This window comes from Talpa europaea (assembly GCF_964194135.1).
Source record: "Talpa europaea genome assembly, chromosome: 6".
NCBI lineage: Eukaryota > Metazoa > Chordata > Mammalia > Eulipotyphla > Talpidae > Talpa > Talpa europaea.
The window spans coordinates 72,437,951-72,455,245 of NC_140072.1; the positions used below are offsets into that span (position 1 = coordinate 72,437,951).

Sequence of the window (17,295 nt, forward strand, 5' to 3'; positions counted from 1 at the left end):
GATAATGCTTTGTCTTCAAACCCTTTGCCACTAGGGAGACCTTGGTTTTGTTTTTTAATCCAGCCTGCTACTCTGTGTCTTTTTATTGATGGGTTTAGTCCATTTACTTTGAGAGTTAATATTCATACAATACACTGGCACCCATATTTGCCATTTTGTTTGCTTTTTTTATGATTCTATTCCTTACCTTATTCTGTTTTTCCTATTCATTCCTCTGTTGGTTTTGGCCTTAGTACTTCTTGCAATTTTTTTTTTTTTTTTGAGCGGGGGTTTAGTAGTAATGAATTTCTGGATATTCTGTTTATCTGAGAGGATTTTATTTTTCTTTCATAGAGGAAGGAGAGCTTTGCAGGGTGACATATTTGGAGTTCATTAAATATGTCAGTCCATTCTCTTCTTGCCCATAGTGTTTCTTTGAAGTCTGATGTCAGCCTGATTGGTTTTCCTTTATAGATTATCTATTTATTCGCCCTCATCAGTTTCATTGTATTTTCCTTGCCTTGAACCACTGGAATCTTTATTATTATGTGTATTGCTGTAATGTTCCTTTCATTATGGTAATTTGGTGTTCTTCTAGCTTTTTGTATGTTTATTTTCACTTCCTTCTTCATGCTTGGGAAGTTCTCTTCAATTATCTCCTTGGTAGTTTCTTGGTTCCTCTCCTCACCTTCTGAGATTACTATGACTCTTGTATTTCCCTTCCTTATGGTGTCAGAGTTATCAAAGTGTTTCTTCATTCTTTTTCTTTTCGTACTTCTCTCTTTTTTTAAAGATTTTTTTTTTTTTAATACAAGAACTGGGGTATAGGCCAGATGCACGAGAGGGTGAGAGGAGTCACCAGAGACAGAGCAGGGAACAGAACAGGCAGACTGACGAAATACACTGCTGAGGGGAGAAGCGGGTGAGTCAGGAGAGGTCTGCTGTCCCATGTGGGATTCTCACCAGCTGGAATCAAACCAGCACTCAGCGCTGCAGAGGTTGCGGACAGCTTCACAGCGCCGGCGCTCAACTCAACTGCCTGTGCCACCAGGGAGGCCCTTTTTGTACTTCTCTTTCCTTTTCTTTTTTTGATTCTTTTATGTCTGCATCGTCAAGAATGATGATTCGCTCTTCCATTTCTTCTATTCTATTTTCATGGCTTTTCCCAGAATTCTTGAGCTCCTCCACTAATCTCTGAATACCCTCCAGTTTCTTAATTTTCTTCTTTAGGGATTCCTTCTTATTCCTCGGTTCATCAATTATAGTCTTATCTCTTTCTGCATTTTCTCTTAACTTTTTAACTGTTTTCATGATGGCCTTTTTGAATTCTTTATCTGTTAGGTATAGATAGTCTTCCATGTCCCTATTATCAGGTTCTGGAGGTTGACTTACTTTCTGTGGCGTATGGTTCCCAGAAGGGCATGCTTAATCATTTGTATTTTTCTTTCTTCCCATTGATAACCTTCGGCTTTGCTCTGTTTGTAATGTCCCTGTACTGCTGGTGCTGGTGGGCATGACTTCTGATTTCTCTTACTGAAACGTGGATGTGTCTGCCTAGTGTCTGAGTCACTGTGGCTAGTTAGTAGAGGTGTAGGTGGGGGCTTGCCTCATTTTCCCCTCCTCTCTCTTTAGTTGTGCCACTGCTCTAGGCAGGTGGTAGTTCCTGTCACTCTTCCCAGGGTTTGGGGGGCTACCAGACTTGGGAGTTGGGGTTTCAGCAGTTCCCACCTGTGTGCATGTCTGGATACTCCTGTATTATGGTAGGTGTTGTTCTGAGCTGTGATTTGCTCCAGGAGCCACTGCTTTTGCAGTCCCCACTATGTAGGATGGGATCCGATGTCTTAGCCTGTGGTAGTCAAGAGTCTTGTGTGGAGCACTGCACCTCCAGACACATGCTGAAGCTAAGTCCAATGGGAGGTGGGATGTACTTCTCTATTAAACTGCTAGGTCCCTTTAGGTGTTTTTTCTCAGAAAAATACTGGTGTTGAAAGAGAATAAGGAGTGAAAGAAGGGATAAGAGGAGAGAGGAGGATCTTACGGAAATGTAAAAAGAATGAAGGTGAGAGAAGAAAGAAAGGGGCTAGAGAAAGTGAAGAGGAAAGAGGAGGCAGAAGAGGAGGAAATGTAACAGGAAAAGAAGAGAAAACGGAGATGGTAATGTTAAAGGGGAGAGAAAAGAAAAAACAGAAGAATCAGAAAATAGAAACAGGAAAGACTGAAAGGAACAATAGCCAACTGACTAATAAGCAGACAGACACACAAACGGGTGTGGGGAGAATTGCTTGTCAGGACTCTGGTGGCTCCCACTGAGCCAGCCCTTGCTGTTTTAGTCTGGTTCGCTGGGGACTGCGTAGGGCTGAATAGGACAGGCTTCCCAGAGCCCACTCTCTCCCTTATGGTGTGTTGAGGGAGAGTAAAAAATGAACACAAAGTGCGCTGATTGAATTGCAGCTGTGGGTGTGGGAGGATCAACGCTCTTTCTGGACCGGTGGGGTAGTTGGGTGGGTGTTGGGGCTCCTGAGGCCTCCTTCCGCCTGAGGGCCTGGGGTACCAAGAAGTCCCCAAAGTAGGTGTCAACCCTATGAGGCTCCCCCTAATGCCCTTCCTGCTGCTAAGTTAAATGGTCCCATTGGTCTCCAGGAGAAGGGAGGGAAGGGAAGCACCACAACAAAGAGGCTCGCATCCGGCACTGGGTGCCTGTGCTGAGGCCCATTTGCTCACGTGTGAATGTCTGGACCTCTCAGATGTCTCAGGATTCTCCAGGTATCATATTCTCCAAGCTTTTCCTCCTTTTCTGCTAGACGAAGTGGGCCAGCTTTGTGGATGGGAGAGGGGAGAAGGATTTTCTCTCTTCCCTTCCCTGGTCATTCCAACTTTCCTCTGTGGGCATCGCCCAGTTTGTCTAAACATCTGGGTCCTGCCAGGGATTCGCCATTATTTCTCCCCATCAGTTGTTTTTATGGGAGAACTTGATCCTAGCATTTCTTCACTGCCATGTTGATGACCTCACCAGCTCAATAAATATTTTGAACATTTCAGGCTGATTTAAATGATTGACAAAGTGTAAGACCCATCAGAAAAAGTTTAAACAGTATTCCACTCCCTATTTTTTTAAAATTCTGGCAGGCTTCATAAGCTCTAATATTTTAAGAAGCTCAAAAATATTTACTATTTTAGGAAGGGGAAAAGTCTCTATTTGGTCCAAACGTCTGCTGGCAGGGGATAAGGTTCCATGTTGGGAGGTGGTCTTGTTTTCTGGACTAGGTAAATGGACAACCCAAGTCCCTGTTCTCCTTTTTAGATGGGTTTACAAAGTTGCAAAAAAGCCTGAAGACTTGGAGAAGAAATTTCTCAGATGTAACAGAAAATAACAGGATTGATTCTCTAGTATACAAAATACATCTTGGAGTAAAGCAGCCACCAGTAAATTTGCCTTTGAGCACATGGCTAATAAATGCAGAGGGTTGACTGTGCACCCACTCTACCTTGCAAGCTACTCTTAAATGAACCAATCACCATTGAAGGAGGCACCAACCGTACCAGTGCTTCTGTCCCTCGGAGACACACAATGTTTGCAGGGTTTCCAGAGAGCATTTGTTTTTTTTCTCTATAGTGGGCATATTTTGCATCAATTATTTATTTATTAAGTGTACCTTAAATCTGTAAAAGGGACTACAATATTCAGTTTTGTGGTGATTTTTCATTACAAAGTTGATACAGCATTTTGTAATAAATATCTAGAGTTAATTATTTCTGTAAATCAATATGGAAATGAAACACCAAGGTACGCTGTTCACTTCAGCTGTGTCCATCAAGGTCTGCTGCAGTGAGTGTCCACTTGCCCCAGGCTAAAAGGGTGTTTTGAACCCCAGACAGCCAGTTCAGTAGCTTCTGTGGGTAGCACATTATAAGTAAATTCAATATACGAATAAATTAAACCTAAACCATTAGCTATTCAGACTTAAATTTGTTTAACTTAATAGCAAACTCTATTTAGTGTCTGAAGTGTTAACTGAGGGCTTGAAGTTTTCATGCTTTTCTATTATACATCTGAAGTGCCTGAAGCTTTTAGAGAGAAAAGAGGGGAAATGCAAAAGGGGATAATTGGATATTACTGTTTATTTTTTCCCTGAGATTATTTGCATGACATAAAGAGTTTTAAAAACCTCAGGACCTCTCTGAGAAGGAGGAGCATGGGGTTCCCTGGGATCTTGGGGTAAAGAAAGGCTGGGACCATGCCACCCTGGACCCTACTCAGAGCCTTTCCTTTCCTTTCTTATTAAGCGATTTTTTTTTTTTTTTTCGGAGCCCCACAGGGGTTCCCTTCAGGCTTTGGGAGAGGAGGAAGTTGGCTGGTGGTACAGAACTGCAAACCTGTACCTCTCATAAGCCTAGAACACGGAGAAAATTTACTTGCCTCTCTTATTGTTTCTCACTTATAAAATGGCAACAATGATTCCTACTTGGCAGAGATCCTATGCTGAGTTACCTGGAGTGTCTAGCTGTGAGCTGCAGCTAAATAAATGGCCATGTTGTTACTTCTAGGAGACAATGTAAATATTGGCTCTCACTCAGACCTCTGATCAGCTGGGCTCTGACCCTGCTCTGCCATTTCCTACCATCCCTGGTACCTGGGGACACTTTTGAACTTCACTTTGCCAGAGTTTCCTGTCTGCTCAATATCCACAACATAATATCAAGATGATAGGGGTGCTGCGGGCATTTGGTGGGTCACTGTGACCTGGGTACAAGACTGCAGTGTATGGGGACAGTAGGAATTGGCACAGGGCACATCCCAGGAGCTCAGAGGGAGACCAGTCCTTATGATGAGGACTGACAGTGACAGCCACACCCAGGGACACTACTCAAAACTTTGCCCATTTTACCTTCATCCCACGTGTTACCGAACCACAGTCCGCCTGTAAAGTATTAAGTGCAGAGAACCAATGTACTTCTTTGCTCACCCATGTTACACTTATTCTAGTTTTGAGTTAGGGGTTTTTATTTTTTTATTTTATTTTTTTTTAAAGATTTATTTTTATTTATTTATACAAGCACTGGGTACAGTCAGAAGCGCGGGAGGGTGAGAGAATTCACCAGAGCCAGAGCGGGGAGCAGAGCAGGCAGAAGGACCGAAGTACACTGCTGAGGGGAACAGCGGGCGGCAGGAGAGGTCTGCACGCCATGTGGGACCCTCCTCCGGTGGCTGGGAAGCTGCCGGGGATCGAACTGGTGCTGCAGAGGCTGCGAGCATCTTCGCAACCCAGCACTCAACCGCTGCGCCACCGGGGAGGCCCAGTTAGGGGTTTTTACTGGCCATTTTTGCTATGCTTAGAATAATCTGTCATTTCTAGTAGTGGACCACTCCAGGCTCCTGGAACATGTGGTGGCTTCAGCAGTTTATAATAGTTATTTTTGTAGCACCTTCATGAAGAGACAAAAAGCTCATTAGCTTTATATCTTAAGTTTTATTCCCTTGACATAACTAGGAAATATGGAAGGGAAAATTTCATTGTCTCCAGTGTATGAGAAAACAAAGCATCTGAGAGCTGAAGGAACTTTGTCAAGAGGCATGTTGCAAGACCCGTGTGTAGCTGGGACTGTCTCTAGTTCGCTACCCACTGCTCTGGCCCTGGAAGTGTAGGTGCTGCTCTTCACTGGGACGCACACTGTCCACAGAGTGGTCTGTCAGCCTCCCTGCCTGGCCTGGAATGAGTGAAAAGCACAAACATTGACCATGGGCCACGGTGACCCTTGCTATTTTCTATTCCAGGATCAGCGGACTTTTTGTAAAGGGCTGAATAGCGAATGTTTGGCTTTGTGGCCCTTCTGGTCTCTGGCAGCTATTCACCTCTGCTGTTTTGTATGATTGTGGGTGACTGCCCTCCCCATAATTTTTTTTTACAAAGACCACAGGCAGAATGTCTCTGGTCCCCAGGGCCACCTCCTGATCTGTGCTAATATTAGAAATGCTCACCTTGCCCTCTCCTCAGTGTGATAAACTTGGATACATGGTGCATGGAATGTGTTCGAAAAACAGTTTGAGTATGTGTTTGTGCAGCTGGGCATGCTGTTCAAACATGCCCCTTTCTAAACAGGGCATGAAAGGTGGGCCATAGGGGTCTGAATTAAGCATGCTAAACAAATACCTACCAATACTTACTACCCACCTGGATATGGGACTACCAGTTCAAGGCTTAATACTTCTAACCAGGCAGTTCTGTTTTTCTCATGTTTTTGTAATTGTCAGAACACAATTACTGTTGATTTCCTTTATGAACTTTATTACTGTTATTTACACTGTAGAGTGGGTCATGAAATAAAAAAAAATAAAAAACACAACAAAGACTGATGGAACCTTATATTTCCCCGAGACAGAGATCTCTGGAGCACTTGAAAGTGACAGAGGCATATATGGTGAAGGAAGAGTTGTGTGGTTCAGTGGGATGGTGAGCAGGGCAGAGGTGAAGGAGGTTCATGGGGTTGCCTTGTCTGACAGCACATGAAGTGCATGCTTGTAAAACAGGAGGACGCCTGGTTTTGAAACTCTCATTGTTCACCTTTGACCCTTTTGAACTCTTGAACTCTTGCGTGGAGACATTATTTTCAATGAAAGGCAGCAGAATGGAGTGCTGGAGTTGGGGTTCATGAAGGGATATGCACACTTTTCTAGGGGAGTCCATATGGAATAGTTAGGGGTGTGCATGGATATATGTGCCTGTGTGTGCCTGTGCACCTATGTGCATGTGTGTGCTTTCTGACAGAATTATCTTTACTCTCACATTTTCCATTAGCATAAGCTATGAATATCTCCTCAGATAGAAAACAGCTCTCCTAACTAGCTATTTCCTTGTCAGGATCAACTTTTTCTAAGAATGATTTCTCAGTCTGCTTTCAAATGACCTTACTTTTTATCTCACTTCTTTTTCCTGCATTTGGCTTGATCCTGGAAGTGCTCTTCTTTCCAGAGTAACATGTGTAAATGACTTAGAAATCAGCTTCACATCCTTGGAAGGGTGAGTGAAGTTTTTTAAGCATAAATTATTTGACGATAAGAGAGCTATTTTGGAAAGTTTTATTTCTCATAACATGATGGTTTTATTATAAAGTTGTTTCAGCTAATTTGACAAGAAGTTCAAAGAGTTTCACTCCTTCTGTGGCCTAACATCTGGAGGAATCTAGTGGGCTTCCCACTTCCACATATATGACTGCACCCAGCCCAGGATCCCCACATGTCTATAGAGAAAAACGTAGCCCTCCTTAATCCCATTTCTTCTAACAGTTCAGCCCAGCCACCTTCTAGTAAACACCACTACCATCAGCAAATTGACTGCCAGAGTGCATGGGGCAGTAGGCAAACTCAACAAGAGAGCCTTGACAAAGTCTGGGAAAACTAAGAAAAGGGAAAGAAAGAAACAAATGGAACCTTTTTTTTTTTTCATTTTCCCTAATCTTGCTGAGACATGAAACTGCATTAAAGGCAGATCTTGGCAGTAGATAGCAAATATCTTCATAACTGCATTATAGGATAATGCTGGTAATATCCTCATCCCACCTATATTTGAGGGCAGTTGTGTATTTCTCTTTATTGCATTTTTTAGGTGATTTCTCAATAAAGGGATGTGTCTTTCTTCCTAGCAACATGGTGCCTGATGCAGAATCTGGCACAGTGTGGTATTTTATAAATTCTTGGGGAAAAAAAAAGTGTGTAAGTGTGGGGAATAAAAAAAAATCATCAGAATGAGAGTGAAAGAAACCCCAAACCAGGACCTAACAGATAGCTTTTAATGAGAGAAAGAGAAGAAGGAAATTGAAATATAATTAGCTGTAAAAACAAACCCTGAAACCTCCAGGCTGATGTGTTATATAGTAACAGCTTCATTACAGATGAACTGTTGTCAGCTAGAAGATGGGGACATGCTGGTGAAATAAGTTATTTAATATGCAATAAGCCAAGAGACCATGTCTTTTCAAGTAATTCTAAATCTGAGAGTGTTGGTGTTAAAATGACCACTGTAAGAGGAAAGTGTATAAACGACAGCCTTCACGGCGATACTAAGGTAACTTCTTTGGCAGCACAGCTCAGAGCCCCTGAGTTAGGCAGGAACCAGCTAACCTGCTGAGAGAAGATTCCAAAGCTCAGCTTAAGTTTCCTTTTTCTGATGTCATGGTCCAGTTCTGTTGTGCAAGGTCATCCAAGGACTCAGGTTCTTTTTGCCATTTGTTCTGAGTGTGTGGAAAAAGCTAGCTCACTTCTACCACCTCTATTATCCAGGCTTGTGAGGGCAGAACAGGAAGTGGAATGAAATTTTCTTATAAATGCCATTATATTTGGACACATGAAACTGAACACAGACACACACACACACACACACACACACACACACGAGGCTGGAAAATTAAGCTTCTATAGCTGGATTTGACCTAGCTAATAGGGACTTTGTAGGTCAATTGAGACTTTGACCCCGGTTGAAAATTGAAGTATTTTCACAAGGAGGTGCAAGTGGATATTGGGGGATAGCTATCTCTACCACTGTCATAGACTCTGCAGTGTTTGGTTCAGGCAGTCTCCCCTTTTTAGACTGCTCATAGTACCTGAACTTACTGCGATATGCTTCCCCCAAATCTGCTAACATAACTCTGTTATGTTGTGTGAGGCAGGGCTATGCCTGTCTCCAACTCTATGGCTTTGCTCTGGGTGGTCCTTCTACTGTGTGCCCTACTCCTTACCAAGCTATCGTTGAGATTGCCCGTTTATGGAGGCCCAGCCACTGTCTGCAACAGGATTTTTGCCTACAAGAACCCTGAACCTCACATCCTGGAAAAAATAATGTGCAGGCAAAGTTGTCCCAGGCAGAGGCTCATCCCCAGGCCCAAATCCCAGGGCACTGGTTTTCTAGCCCATGCATTCATTCATTCAACAGATATTGCCAGCATGTAATCTGTATCACCACAGGGTTTAGGAATGGAACATGGAACAAAACAGGCTCTATGCCCTGGGGGACAGGGGATGAGAGTCTAGGGCTCCCACTGGGAACTGCAGGGTGGGAGGCGCTGAAAGTGGGAGAGCAGATCAAGTTCTCAGAGTCTGAAAGACACGTGCATTTCGTCAGTACTTTTCACCCCAGCTTGTTGGGAGATCTGAAGGAGTGAGACCCATTACCAGGCCAGGCCTCAACCCCCTCCCCCAATCCTGCACTGTGCTCTAGGCTGGCTGTGGTGCCTGCCTTCCCTCGTGGGGCAGCCAGCTCCACTTAGAGCCCTTCTGGCAGCTAGTGCATGGGGAAATGGCGGCACATTTGTCAAAGCAGCTGCTGGGTTGATCCCCATAAAAAATGGAGACAGCACTGTGTATGCATGAGCACCCAAGTCTCCACGGGGTAGGACATTAAGCCTGTAGTAAGATTTGTGTGCTGTATCTGAGTAATGAGCCATGAAATTGACATTATAAGTTTTAATTATTATTAATGCCTTGCAGGCGTGGTTGGTGTTAATTATCCTATAGGCATCCCAGATGTATTTCTCCTCTTCCTTTTATTTCTTTTTCCTAATGTCTTCAGCCCATATAACAACAGTGTTTGACTACAATTCCTTCAAAGGGAGCATACAAGAAGTGAGAGAGGCAATGAGCAATAGTCTGCAAATGTCTGCAGAGAACCCTGATTGGTTTCTTTGACCTGGGCTGAAAGGCTGGAATTTCAGAGATCCCCTTGGTTGGTACCTTTTCCCGAGTGTTCTCTTGCCTGTAGGCCCTTGTCACAGATGAATTAATCAATCTTATAAAGGACTTTGAAGATGAAAGACATGGGGCATGCTGAGAGACGTCCCTTCCAAGCTTTCCTAACAGCTAGAGCCAGGTTCTGACTGCTCTTACTGCCTGAATAAACTGCTGCTCTGTAGCATCCTGACTTTTGGGTTTTTTTGGTCCTTAGAAATGTGCCCTGCACATTTTTATAAGGGTGTATGCGCCATATCAATTTTGCTCCATCAAGTGCTGATCTTGGTGTCTGGGGTGGGGTGATGTCAGGCCTTTCTCCCTCCTCTGACTTAGACTTGCCCCGAACAAGAGTAGACCAGAGCTTGGCCTCCTGACCAGGCATAGTTGGAGCAGGGATGTGTGCTCTGACCTTCTCGCTGACTATGTAGCCATGGTGAGGGGTATGCCATCTGCTAGATCCACTCCTGCCCCTGCTTTGCTACTCCAGAAGGCATCAGGGCCCTCTCCTGCCCTGGTTTGCACTTGAGGACAATTGCTTTCTAGCTCCTCATGGGGAGCCGGAAGGCACCCTTGTCGTGGGGGGCAGCCTTGTCATGGGGGTCTGGGAGGTATGGTGGGTGACGGGGGTTGCAGAGTCAGATCTGTCATCCTAACTCTCCTCTTCCTCATGTCATCAGGGGTAACTTGAGCTCATTTGAATTAGCAAGCATCATAAAGCACCTGCTAGGTACAGAAACTTTCCTCGGTTCTGGGATTGCCAGGCAAACACATTACAGTGCTATTCCCTGGGCTTTGGTTAAGCAAGGGCTAATGCGGTGGTGGTGGTGGTGGTGGTGGGGAGTGATGGAATGGGACCCTCAGCCCAGCCTGGATGTTGTGGGTTAGGGAGTGAGGGAGAGGGCAGGACAGGGAGTAGCAAGGCCTGGAAGTGCCAACGGTACGTGATCTTTGTTTTTTTTTAAGATTTATTTATTTATTTATACAAGAATCGGGGTACAGGCCAGATGCATGGGAGGGTGAGAGGATTCACCAGAGACAGGGCAGGGAACAGAACAGGCAGACTGACGAAATACACTGCTGAGGGGCACAGCAGGTGTGACAGGAGAGGTCTGCCATGGCCATGTGGGACTCTCACTGGCCGGCCGGGATCGAACCCGTGCTTCAGAGGCTGCGGACAGCTTCACAGCGCTGCACTCAACCGCCTGCGCCACCAGGGGAGGCACAGCACATGATCTTTGTGAGTGAGGATACTGACCACTTTAGATGGGCATGGGCGCAGGAAGGTGTGCTGAAGCTGTTATAGGACAGGGAGAGGGGCAGCCCAAACCCCGCAAACCTGCCTATTCTAAATGGGTTCTGCCATCCGCCGCATCAACACAAAACACATGAGACTTTAATGGGAAGGAACTTTAATAAAACTAGGAAACAATACAGGTAAAGCAAAGAGTCTAGTTTCTAAATGAAGCACCCAAAGTTACCCATCCCCTCGTGGGTAAAACTCCATCCATATGGGATCGGCCCAGAGCAAGGCCCCAAGGCCTGCCACAAGTCTAAAGCATCTTTCAGTGGGGACCCACAGAAAAGGATCACAAACAACCAAACAAGCCCGGAAGGAAAAGAGCAAAATCAACATCAAGATAAAAGCTGCCATTGTCACCTCCCCATGGGTCTCACCCACATCTGTGTCACCCCGTCCACGACCAAAAGACAAGCGCAGCTTCTTCACGTGTCTCTAGGCTCCATGCGCCTCCTCCAGGTCTCCTGGCTCCATCCTGCTTCCTTCCTCCGTCTCTTCTGCAGCTTCCCTCTCCCTGCTCAGCTCCACCCTTCCTTGGGTGGGGCAGGGAACCTGGAACCTCCCCCTTTCCTGGGGACCACCCTGTTACAATCCCCCCTTTTAATTTTTATTCCACCATATCTATGGTGGCACAGATGTCATGGTGTAATATTAGGAGACAGAGACTGGTTTTCTTTCACACTGGAACCTGACAAAATGTTCATCTGAGACTGCATCCCAACCTCCATATATTCGATCTTCATCACCATGGAAATGGTGGCAACAAGTGAAAGGGGGGAATTATTAGGGGGAAAAGGATGTCCCAAAGCAAATTCCACATAGGCTTTGTGGACTCCACCCCCACCCCAGGTCAAAGCCAAAGACACTGGGAACTCCAAATCCCATCACCACCAAAGGGAAGGTGGCTGGGACCTGAGGGTGGGGTTAAGCAGCCAGGTGGATACAAAAGGCAGACACGTGGGCTTTGGGGGCTCTCCATTTTTGGGCTCTTGGCCAGCAGCAGCGTCTGGTCAGCTCTGAGAGTGACTTTGGGGTTTCCAGGTCGTCGGATCGGGTAGGACGCATTAAAGACTTTATTTCCCTATTTTCTCCCTGAGTTGTACATTTTCCTTATTTCCTTTTCTCTTGTAAATAAACCTTTTATTAACCCTTTTGCATGTGTCTATAGTAGAGTATTCATAAGTCTCTTTAAAGCGCGCGGGTGAGGACCCACAGCCAGGAACCCGTTTAATATCGGGGTTGCTCTATAACAAAGCCAGTGGCAGAAGCCTTAATGCCATGCTTTGGAGCTTGGGGTATCCCTCCCCAGGGCTGCAGGCAGTTAAGCAGTGGGGCAGTGGGTGCAGAGCAGCATTCTTGGTTGCCAGAACCTGGGCATTGGTGGAGGTTTGTGATAACTGAGGTAGGAATGATGAAGGACGTGTGCGTGGAGGTGGAGTCCATGAGAGCTGAGGTCAAATGCTGAGGTGGAGGGACAGGATGGGCACCGGGATGATAAGGGTGCCAGCTAAGCAGCAGGCAGGGATTGCACAGTTGAGTAAGGTAGGCAGAGTTAGTAGTGAACTACTCTCATAGTGAGATTTAATATTTAAAGTTGTCTTAGACTAAGTTCAGTTAGAAGAAAGCTGTGCTGTGGGTTTTTTGTTTGTTTTTTGTGTTTTTTTGGTTTTGGTAAATTTAATCAAGCAGGTTGTGGCAGTGTGACATTCCAGGTGAGGTGACTGTGTGGTGGGGGCTGTCCCATGCATTGTGGAGAGTTAGTAGCTTCCCTGGCTTCTACTCATTAGGTATCAATAGCACCCCCCATCCCAGTGGTGACAACCAAAAAATATTTTCACACTTTGCCAGATGAGCCCCAGGGGACAAAAGGTCCTGGCTAAGAACTGGCTGGGGTCCTGGTTGCAGTGGAATTCTTCTGGTGGCCCATAGCCAACAGCCCTTCTAATCTTTTCTAATCACAGTAATTGCATTGCAAATTACCCATTTGCTTCTCTCTGAAATGGAACCCTTTACAGTCTATTGTGTCTATAGTAAAGTTAGTCAGGATGGTGTTATTGGAAGCAAACTGATTTTTTTTTCCTCATCAAGTTCTGTAACAGAAAGGTCTATGGTGTTGCCATTTAATTGGCTAGTGATGGCTATTTGTCAATTTGCCAACAGGTTCTCTCTTAACTGCTATCATTTGACATTGCTGAAACGTAAATGCAGAGCAATTGAGCTGTGGACATGCTATTAAATCCTCTACAAAGGCTTTTCCATGTACTACTGCCTCAGGCTTTTGTGCTCTATTGATTGATTCGAATACTAAAGAAATCCTTGGCATAGGCAGCCTTGGTGAGAAAATGTGGCTTCTGTTAGGAAAATTGTTGGGTATTGACACAGGAAGGTTTGTGTTTGGTTTTCCTCTGGCTCAGAGCTGGCCTTGGCCCAGCTTACTCATTTGAGCAGTGGTGCCCACCCATAAAGAAAAGGAACCCAGGTGATCACTGTTCTTTCTGAAATAGGTCTAGTTAAGTTAAAGGAGACCAGGAAGTTAGAATATGATGTCAAATCATGATTCAGGGCACTCTGGCAGATTCCTTATTGCTTGCCAAGAATTCTGTTTGGAATCCAGAGCTAGTCACTGTTTGAGACCAAAGATGGCAGATCACATTTAGATGGGTTAGCTAACCTTTGGCAGGATGACGGGAGCATCATATGAAATGAAGAGCATACTGTTTTAAGCTCTTGAAATAGTTTTTCATGACCACACTGCTGTATTCGTCAAAAAGCTCTGTGTCATTGTCAGGCGTCTTGACAACTAAGCAGCAGGCAGGGATTGCTGGGAACTCCTGAGAACTAGCACCAGGGGTCCTGGGGACAGCCCATATTTCCACAACTTGACTGTCCCTCTCATCTGAACACCTCGGGTATTGGCCAAATTGTGAGACCACTGACAGAGAAGGGTGTAGCATATCAATGTGGTCCTGTCTCCTCAACTTAAAAACCCTTGTTCCTGGTTTCTGTGAATATTCAGTAAATGAAGTAAAGATAATTTTATGGATAATAATTCTTGGAAATCTGGCGACTAGAAATAGCACTCAATGCAGGACAATTCAGACTTGTGGTTAGGAACTTTCTAGAGCCAGCCCACTGAGTGTGAATTTTGCCTTCTCACTCCATGGCTCAGTTTCCTCACCTGTAAGTAAAATAATTTAGCGCCTGTTTCAGAGTCCCTTTTCAGCCCAGAGTGACTTAGTCCAAGTGGAAGATCTAGGACAGTGCTGGCAGCTACTCACAGACTCTTTTTGAGGGAGAATTACCCATATGGGGGCCCTCTGGTCTAGACAAGTATGCTAGCTGGCATCTTCCTCTGGCACAGTGTGTGTTCCTTTGAAACGCCTCCACTCCAGGGCATCCTGAGTGCACACTAGATGTGGAGCCTGTCACCTGCACAGGTAGGTCATCCAGGAGGCAGGAAGATCACCCCAAGTAACCGGGTGTTATATTTTGCTTTCAGAATCTCTCGCAGCTTCCCTATGGCAAAGCCCTCTACAGCTATGAGGGGAAGGAGCCTGGTGACCTCAAGTTCAGCAAGGGTGATGTGATCATCCTGCGGCGCAGGGTGGACGACCACTGGTTCCACGGGGAATTGCATGGCGTGCACGGCTTTCTGCCTGCCAGCTACGTACAGTGCATGAGGCCCTTGCCACAGGCCCCGCCCCAGGGCAAAGCACTTTATGATTTCGAGATGAAGGACAGAGACCAGGACAAGGACTGCCTGACCTTCACCAAGGTAAGCTGGCCTCTGTGGGGAAGGCCTTCCACCCCCAGGGACTCCCTCCCATGAGCCCAGGGCGGGGCACGCGGCCCACACAGGCTGCCCTTTCCAGCCAGAGTAGGATCCGGGTTCTCCCTTAGTCCTACCTACCCTGTGCCTCCATAAAGGTAGGGAGAGCGATTGTTTCAACTCTTGGGGGAAGTTTCTTCGGTGGGATGAGATGGTGCACAGTGGTGCACCCCAGGAATGATCAGCAGGGCCTAGTTCACGTGAGACATGGTGTCTGAGTGGTGACCGTTGCCAGGGAGTCAAGTCTTTCAGGGACATAGGCCTTATGAGAGGGGGTCTCCCAGGACACTGCTGCACAGATCCTGTCAGGTCCAGGGAGTTGTGTCACAGCCTGTCCTAGAGCACAGTGGAGGATGGGCACATGAGCTCAGGGCTATCAAGTGGCATGTCAGTCTTGCCAAAGAGGCCCTGGTAATTACTAATGAAGTTGTCCTTGTAGAGCGAGTGATGTGTGGCGCGGCCTGCTCTGTGATCTTCCAGGGCCTCAGAGATCCTAAAGCATCCAGAACAGAGGCAATGCTTAGGTCTTGATGGTCTCTACCAACAGGACTAGCAGGCTCCATTCTCATCTGTGAGCATTCCCCCCTCCCTATTTCATGGTCCACACACACTCCCCCGGCCCTGGGTGGGGTGGAAGCCTGGACGGCAGCACGTGCATGGGCCATCAGTTGTTCTTGGTCTGCACCAAGTTGTTTACCAACATGCTTTCACTGCACCTTCACAACTGCCTGTCTTCCTGATGCTGGAACCAAAGCAAGCTCAGAGAGGTCGTTTTACTTACTTAGGGCTGGTGGCTCAGCCTCTTTCTCCTTCCTGGCTTCTGTCTCCTGTCTCCCTCCCCTCCCTCCCACGTCTTTCTTTCCTTTCTTCCTTCTCTCTGCACACTCCTCCTGTCCACTTCCTTCCTCTCTCCCCTCTCCCCACTCTGTGCCAACGCTGGCTGTGGTGCACAGCTCTCCGAAAGGCTGCCAGAACACTATGTCCACTGTTTGGAAGTGGCATGGCCTGTGCATGGCCGCTGTTTGTGTCTTGTTCCATGGTGCAGCCTGACAGTGAATAATCTACTTTTCATGCAGGGATTCAACTCTTATTTCCTTTCTTTCATCAGGGTGTTCTGATGCTAATGCTGATTGTCATCTGGCTGATGTGGTGTAAGGGCCGGACTGGGCACAGTGCAGGTTTTCTGATCCCATGCAGACCGGGTAAAGGAGGAGTCAAAGTCCTCAGTAGTTTTGCAGGTTTTTTATTTGGGGTTCACCAGGCATATGGCAGGTAGGGGTGCTGGCTGGGGGGCTGGGAGGCTGGCAGGCCTCCCAGCCCCCAGCAAGTCTTCACTCTATCTGGGCTCTCTGGCGTTCGTTCTGCTGCTTCTCGGCTTCTCTTTTGGCTTCTGCTTTCGGCTTCTACTGCTGCTGCTGGTGCTGCTACTGCTGCTGGCGTCCCTGTGACGCCGCCCTTAAAAGCACAGTCTTAGCTCAGCTGAATCCCATCTACCTATGCCCACACCCTATTCCAGGTGCCCGCCATCAGGTATACATTCAGGACAAGGATCCATCATCTATCCTGATGGCGGAAGGGCAGAAAAGCCTGACATTGTCTTTACCCTACATGTGGCTTCCCAGGAAGCTGACATCCAGGCTTCAATCCCTCTCCCCCATCTCTCCTCAGTCAGAGATTAGAGTGGCTGTTGTCTGGAGCTCCATGTCCAACAGAACCCCCACCTTGCTCAATTCCTTGCCTAGTGGACTCTGGACCGCCTGCTGAGAGCAGGGACCCCTGCAACTCCAGACCCATGTGGCTCTGGTCTCCTCTGAGCTCTGCTGGCTCCGGGGGCAGACACGGGATGGCGCTGGTGGACATCTCGCTGCAAACCGACAGCCGCAGAGACCCGGAACTCAGGCTCTCGTGGTCTGAGCAGAGGCTCTCCTCCCCACCTCCACCACAGCCCACTCCATTTCATGTTCGTGAAATACGCAGATGCTCCTCTTCAAGGTGGAGAGCAGAGCCCCCAAACAAGAGGATAGAGGGGCAGGTGTCCACTTATCAACAGAAATGCACGAGGTCCTGACCCTGCTAGTAACGGCGCCCCATCCGGCGATGCCTCCCAGCGCCCGCAGCCAGTGGAGAGGAGGACAAGGATAAGTCCAAGGCGTCTGTGCTCACAGATAGCCTCAGGAAATAGTGAGCTGGACTGGCCGCCTGGGAGGTGGGGGAGGGGCAGGCATTTAGTAAGAGCTCCTAAACATTCACGGATAGAATTTAAAACTTGATGTTTCAAAGACGTATTAGTAGTCCTCGCTGGAAGTTCTGTTAGGTTCTTTACAATCATTTTGTGGCTGACATTACTTTACTTTGAATTTGGGGTGGAGGGCATTATGAACTGTGAGGCAGCACCCCCACTGAAGTAAGGCGCAGTCATGGGGCTCTCTGGGGTGAGATGGAGGGCCCAGGTCCAGCCTCCTGTCAGGAGTG

At 46.8% G+C, this 17,295-nt stretch overlaps 1 protein-coding gene across 1 annotated transcript in view; it reads left to right on the forward strand.

The window, feature by feature from the left end:
• The window catches only part of SH3RF3 (SH3 domain containing ring finger 3), a gene marked incomplete at its 5' end in the record, with an annotated part of 391,834 nt that overhangs the window by 212,254 nt on the left and 162,285 nt on the right, over positions 1-17,295 (forward strand). Inside the window, one exon of the mRNA XM_084235093.1 lies at positions 14,494-14,769. Within this exon, the coding sequence (XP_084091219.1) occupies positions 14,494-14,769 (276 nt within the window). The remainder of the gene's footprint in view (positions 1-14,493; positions 14,770-17,295) is intronic.